The sequence below is a fragment of the Chrysochloris asiatica genome, unplaced genomic scaffold, assembly GCF_000296735.1.
Source record: "Chrysochloris asiatica unplaced genomic scaffold, ChrAsi1.0 scaffold00380, whole genome shotgun sequence".
NCBI lineage: Eukaryota > Metazoa > Chordata > Mammalia > Afrosoricida > Chrysochloridae > Chrysochloris > Chrysochloris asiatica.
Genome location: NW_006408898.1, coordinates 1,721,883 through 1,729,347, shown reverse-complemented (window position 1 = coordinate 1,729,347; position 7,465 = coordinate 1,721,883). Strand labels below are relative to the sequence as shown.

The 7,465-nt window shown below is 36.8% G+C and overlaps 1 protein-coding gene across 1 annotated transcript in view; it reads right to left on the bottom strand.

Annotated features, from left to right (window-relative positions):
* ANAPC1 (anaphase promoting complex subunit 1) overlaps positions 1–7,465 on the bottom strand; it is a 110,893-nt gene that overhangs the window by 76,159 nt on the left and 27,269 nt on the right. Inside the window, exons 13-16 of the mRNA XM_006876451.1 lie at positions 6,706–6,840; positions 4,231–4,371; positions 3,636–3,696; positions 1,497–1,684 (exon numbers count right to left, since the gene is read on the bottom strand). Coding sequence (XP_006876513.1) covers positions 1,497–1,684; positions 3,636–3,696; positions 4,231–4,371; positions 6,706–6,840 — 525 coding nt within the window. The remainder of the gene's footprint in view (positions 1–1,496; positions 1,685–3,635; positions 3,697–4,230; positions 4,372–6,705; positions 6,841–7,465) is intronic.

Sequence of the window (7,465 nt, the reverse complement as noted above, 5' to 3'; positions counted from 1 at the left end):
TGGCAATGTAATGATATACGATGGAATGAATATGGAACTGAGGTTCTCTCATGTAAACTATCATATAATTCACAATAAAACATTAAAAAAAAACTTAACAGAGCGAAACCAAAGTAACAGGATAAAATGACAGCTCTGCTACCTAAGCCTAACATGCTCCCATACTTACACACACACTCAAAGTGGAAGTCCCATGATCAAAACAAGCCATACTTACGAGGTTGCAGACACTGTCTGATACATAGAACTCTTTGTGACATATGTGGATCTGCTTTATTTGGTTCTCTGAATTCTGTATTGCACTTAACAACAACAAAGAACATATATGAAGTTTACCAAACACGGCTCTTCATAGGATATAAGAACCAGAAGGAAAGAAAACACCCAATCAAGTGCCCTCATTTAACACAGCAGTAAATTTTTTATGGCCAAAGAAATACAAAAAGTAATGTAACTAGTTACTGGCAAAATTCTGCACTCGGTGCTCTTTTACATTATTGACATGAAACCAAGCAGAGGGCACATGTGGACAAAGCAAAATGAAAAATGTATATCAACTAGGATCTTTTCCTGACCTTTGACTGTGAGAGGACAAAATACAGCAAAAGTTGAGCTTCATCTTAAGAACCAATGTTCTTGTTCCTTTATTGACTGTCATGCAATACAGAAGTCAGAGCACCATATCCTTCTTTACAACCCAGATGGGCGCTCAGTCATGGAGACAGGAGGTGGCACAGTTCTCTACCAGAGACTGGGACACAATCATCAACATGTTCCCCAGGACAGCAATACGCAAGACACTACAAAAAGCTGAAATGGTCAGTTTCTACACGGTTCAATTTTTTCATATTTAATAAAGAATGGGAAATTTGGGATGAGAGAGCAGCCATGCAATTGTATGGAAAAAGAAACTGTCCTGAGAAGAACTGGACCAGAATTTCAGTTTAAACCACAAGGTCAGTGGTTCAAACTCACCAGGTGCGCCTTAGAAAACTTGTACATGGTCACTATGAGTCAAAACCAACTAGACAGCATTTAACAAGACCATATTGTTAAAGCAGAGTCCTGTGGTGGCACTGCATGATAAGCATTGGACTGATAAGTGCAAGGTCAATGGTTCAAACCCACCAGTTGCTCCTTGGAAACCCTATACAAGGTTGCTATGAGTTGGAACTGACTTGACGGCAATTAACAACAGCATTTACTAAAGCAAATAGCCATGGTGGTGCAGTGGTAAAGAACTCAGCTGCTTACTGAAAGGTCTGCAGCTTGAAACCACCAGCCATTATGTGAAAGAAAGATGTGGCAATCAGCTTCTGTGAAGATTTACAGCTTTGGCATCCCGATGAGGCAGTCCTACTCTGCCCTTTTTGGTCAGTGTACACTGGAATTGACTCGATGATGACAGGTTTGGTTAGGGTTAGATTATTAAAGTGATCCGAACGTTCTAATACCAATATGCAAGCTTTACATTGATAACAGAATTATACACTTACATTTCGGGTCCATGCTAAGCGGTTTGTGTTATAACCCATCATGTTCATGAGACAAGTCACAAATAGATTCCACTCGGAGTGATAACTGGGTCCTCCTGGCGCACTGTGGACATTGTACCACTTGACAAGCATCTGAACCGCTATTTCTTTAGGCAGGATAAATGTAATTGCTTGCAAACATGTTTGTACTAGTAAAAGCAAAAAATAATTTTAGTATGCTTCCTATTCTTTTCATCTTTCAATAATCAAGTTTTAACTACGACTACACAAGAGTCCTGGTGTGGTGCTGCAGGATAATGCAGTGGAGACCGCAAGGCTGGTTTAAACAGCAAGGTTGGTGGATCAAACTCACCAGTTATTCCTCAGAAACCATTTAAAAGGTCGCTATGCGTCAGAACTGACTAGGACATTTAAAAGCATACGAGAGGGCTTTATAAAGTTCATGGATAATAGAATTAAAAAATAATGGAATATTCCTGTGAATTTTTGAAGTCCCTCATATAAAGATCAACAACCATGAAAAGAGAAGTATCATTAAAAAACAAACGGATGAAAATATTACACAGCTAAAATGGATGAAAATATTACACAGCCAGTCATCTGAAACTTAAACCAACTACTGAATTCAGCAGAGCTTGTATGAGGTCTGGTGTTATTATGTGCCGTCACGTGGGTTCCAACTCGTAGTGACCCCGTACAGATAGATAAGGTTTCTGAAGAGCAGCAAAGGGGTGCTTTTCCATGTGATTGTACCTTCAAATAATCATTTTGGAGATCAGAAATAAGATGACCAAATAGTTGTGTATCTGAGGCAGTTCTAGTTTTCACCCAAACTGCTCCTGTAATTAACAGCTCGTCCTCTCACTCTTGAAAATGTCCTAGTTTAAATAATACTATTTATTACAGGTCACTCTAAGAAAAATACAATCTCTACATACATAAATTAATTTGAAATAGCACTTAAAGGCTTCAATAAATAAAATATATAATCTGATATAAAGTTTTGGTGTAATGCTGCAGGATAAGCACTGGAAAGCAAGGTCTGTTGGAACTGCAAGGTTGGTGGTTCAAACTCACTAGTCGCTCCTCAGAAACCCTATATACAGTGGCTATGGGTCAGAATCAAAGGCACTTAACAATATTGTAAACCTATTAACATGTTAAGTGTCATCTAGCTGGTTATGACTCATAGCAACCCTGTATAGGTTTCCAAGGAGCAGCTGGTGGGTTCAGACTGCTGAGCTTGTGGTTTGAAGTCCAGTGCTAATCCCACAAATGCCACATCAAATAGCCATATTTAGCCAGCATTAAAAGATGTTCTAGATGAATGAACTTTCCTGCTAAGCAAAACTTTATGATTGGCTATTTCTGATAGCACTTGTTTCTGAAATGTTTTACATGTTCCGTCTTACATGGATTAGTGTAAATACTACAAGATACCTTTCTTATCGACTCAAGATCACTATTGTCAACACCGACACCCTTAGCATGGGAGGGCTCCTGCCATCAAGAGGCCTGCATCTGTCACTAGTAGCAAATGACCTCAAACGATAGTAATTTTGTATTCTCATGTCTTCTCTTTAAAGGATTTTTTTTCTTCCCCACTGTCACTGTTATTGTCAGTAAATTAGCCTTTCTCTCATCAATTTAAGTGTACACACACAGCAAAGATTGAAATAAAATAGAAATAAAAGTTACAAAACCAAATAATCAAGTTTGTGACAGTTAAATCCAAAGCAGGTGCAAGTTAGATACTGCATGATGCTCTGAGGAACTCTCTTCACAGATAAATTACCTAAACTAGGCATGAGCTGTGAACAGACTTCAACTTTATGCTAAAGATTTTGCGTGTGTGTGTGTTTCATTCACTATTGTTATTTGTTTTTCTATAGTTTGTTAAAGCTTATAATACTCAACACAAGATCTCTGAGAAATAAAATTAGCACACCCTTCCCTTGCACCCCGATCCTCAGAGCACAAATGAGTGGACATTACTAAGTGATCCGTAGCTCTGCACTGTGTAAACTTTAAGACAGCCAAATCTGTAAACCCCAACAATGAACATGTATCAGCAATCACTCCAAATCTTATCAACTGAATTAAGGACACACAGAAGGGAAGTCTGACCCTCAAGCATACCTAATTCAGAGGTGGCAATTTCAGGAATAGTGATCCTAACCATGGAGCCGTTACTCAGTTCCTGGTGAAGTGGATGGAAATAAAGGAAAGTAAATCATCTTTCTGCATTCAAAGTCTTCAAAGGTCTTAAGAATAGCTTAGGATGCTTTACAAGACTGTTTAACAAAATTAAATAAACGAAAAACAGTATTTTACCAAGAGAAATGAACTGAACATTTATAATTTTTTTTTAATTTCTATTTTTGCTTATTTTTATAGTATTTTCAGAAATTATTTTCATAAAAGGTGTCCAATTTCATGTAAACATGCAATCAACATAAATAATAAGATTTTTTTTCTGGTCATTTTTAAAGTTATAATACACAGTTTAATTGGGTGAACAAGCTTTTGTTTTTGATAAATTTTAGAAAACTTATGCAAAGCTACCTTAAAGTTACTTAAAGTAAAACAATGCAAAAAAAATGACACATTACAAGAGATAAAACAAGCAATAAGAATGTACATTTACATTTTCAGACAATTCTGCATTCTGGCAAATCTAAAATGACAAACGTATTTCAAGAGAAGCCACTTAATCTTTATAAATTATACTTACTAAAGTTACTCTGTTATGGACAGGGTCTCTTATAGAATGAATATAAGTTCCAAGCTGCTGGAAAGTACAATCTTCATTATAAAGAGAGTCATGAAGTTTTGAAGAATCTCTTAATTCAGGTACTGGGGACAATAGAACAACCTGCAAAAAGTCATAAATATAGCACAAATATTTTTTGAGAAGCTGATTTTAAAAAGGTTTACGATTTCTTTTTTGCATATGTTGTATGTAACAGCTGTATTTAATAGTTTAAAGTGAAGCTGCAATAAAGTAGCTTACAGCAAATAATAGTTCTCATGGAAAATATGGACAAAATACCAAAACATCTGATCAATGACACTGGAAAACTTTGGCAGCAACTTGGACTTAAGGGGCCATGATCTAAGAGAATGGAACCACAAATAAGTAGGCCAACACACTCATACTGCCCTGTGTTTCACAGCATAATTTGCTAGAGAAGTGGGAAAGCCATCAGCCAGTATGACAGAAAACAGACTCCCCGTTATCTCAAGGACTCCTGGTGTAGCACTGTAGGATCAGCACTGGACTGCCAAACACAAGCTCAGCAGTTCAAACCCACCAGCTGCTTCTCGGAAACCCTACATAATGTCGCTATGCATCAGAACTGACTTGACAGTACTTAACAACAACTATCTCAGGCTGGGATGAAAACATACACTAACTATTCCCTGGGTTCCTAGAATTCTAACAGTTGGGAACCATCTTTCATCCTAAAAGGAATTCTTTCAAATACTCAAAATTCTGATGCTGCTCCAAATCACTTTCTAAAAGATTTCAAATATCCTAGAGTGAATGTAAAAAGCCCATTACTGTATATGTTAAGAAAATTAAAAATTAAAAAAAAAAAACCACAGGAAAAAATAAAACACACAGCCTAGACATTCTCCAATGCAATTCTTATCACTAACCTCACTTTGAATGGCACCCTAAACATCTGCACTCAGGTGGCCCTCAAGAACAGGCCTGCTCCTTCTCTAGGTTCCCAGTGTGCTAAGTTTGGGCAATCACCAGGTCGCTCAGAAAACTCGAGTCTTATTCCACATCATCTCTTCCCAAAAAGCACAAAAACATCCAGCTGACAAACTGCCATGCCACCTCTCCAGAGACCTGCATGTCACCTCCTTCATTTCTACGAATATTGCCCTAGCTCACGGCTTCTTAACACCTTCTAGAGTGACACAAACAGCCACATTTGATGCTGATTTCCCTGTCTTCGGTCCCAAAATAAATCTTCCTAAAACACAGTTCCTGATACTCATTACTCCTCCCTCAAAATTGCATTCCAAATAAAAACTTCCTTTTCATCCTTTCTCCTTCCTAGCTGAACATTCTAAGACAAGTAATCTCTAGGTACCTTAGTTTCCCCATTCATACAATAGGGGTCATAAGGGTATCTACCCATTAAAGATTTCCTAGATATTAAAAAGTCCTTAAGACAGTACCTAACATTCACAGAAAATCCTCTAAGAAAATGGTTTTTGTTATTATATTCATTTATTCATTCCAAAGAATCAATGAGTCCATAACTTCTGACCTAGGAGGTAGAGAGATATGAATACACACAAGGATATTCTGTACTCTCCTGCCTTCATGCATGTGTGATTCCTTTTTTCATGCCAGGTTCCCTTTCTACCTTTTCTACCTACGTGTATACTGCTTATCCTCAAGGTCCACACCCAGTCAGCCAAGCCCTTCTGAGATGAGGTTTAGTTCTGCCACAACAGTCCATCAGGATGTGTCATGCTGTCATTTAATCCACTACGGTACTTTTAAAATCTTCATTTCTAAGTTTTAACCACCTAAATTATCACTTCTTATGCAAACAATACATCTCTTCAGCCAAGTAAATTGTGAGATTCCTATATGGATGAGAAAGTACCGTTTTCAGCCTGTGTAGAACCTGCAGAAAGTGCCTCACATATTACAAGTCCAATCAATATCTGTTTACTGAATCACTTGTTTAAAGACATTTCCAATAGCTATATTAACTACACTCCAAATTTTGTCATTTTGAAATGAGGAGAAAAAAGTTAAGCATGCTTATTCATCTATGGATCATGATTTTGGTGTCATATATAATAAATCTTTGCCTGACTCAAGGTTAAAATATTTTTGCCCTACATTTTCATATAGACATAGTATGGCTTTACAATTTACATTTAAGTTCATGATCCATTTTTAGTTAATTTTTGCATGTGGTACAAGGAATGGATCAGTGTTTATCTGTTTGAATATTTATACACACTTGTACAATACTATTGCTTGAAAAGACTTTCTTGCCCATATTGAATTGCTTTGATACCTTTGTATTAATAAAAACAAAAATCAATTTTCTATGTATGTCTGGAATTAAACAACAACAAAAAAAAGTTAAGCATGGAAAGAGCTAATATTTAATGCAACTTCTTTAAAGCAGTGTTGTTCACTTTTGACAACAATTCACTGACTTCTTACCTCATCCAAGGACCCTAGTAGTTTACTAAGAGGGTTAGGGGTACTAGCACTGTCCAATGGGGTACTAGGCCTAGGCATTGTGCTTGACATTGTCAAGGAAGGAGTTGGCAGTCCAGGAATAAACACCTTTCCCACCTATGAACAAAAAAGTGAAAAAATAATATTAGTTTTAATATGCAAAGGAGCTTCAAAGAGTCCATGAAAAAAACGAGGTTTTTTTTAAGCCTCTTCATATCACACTAGGAAAAAAATATATGATTGTTTATCAATTGGTACAGAAAAAAGGATTTGATAAACTAACTGGCCAATTCTTCATGTAAAGAAAAATCTGATCTCAGTAATCTAGAAATTGAGGGAAATTTCCTTAAATTGTTAAGAGTATACCAAAAACCCAGAGTTAATATCAATCATATGTAATGGAGACAAATCCACAATTACATGGAGGCTTCAAAAGTCCTCTCATGTATTCAGACAAAAAGTGAAATAACCATGGTCAACTGTTACTGCATAGCACACAAAGGCAATGATCTACATCCTACTTTTGTGAGTAGAGAATGGGATCCTAAAAGAACATGAGCAGCCATCTAAGTTTCAACTATTGGTCTCTCCCTGTGAGGAGGAAAGAAGACTGATGAAAATAAAAGATGCTTGGAATCAATTAGTACAATGTATAACGGAACACATGAACATCAATCTCTATGACTCTGAGAATAGAAGAACTAGGTGGTATCCAGCTACGACTATCAGCTGTTCAAATACG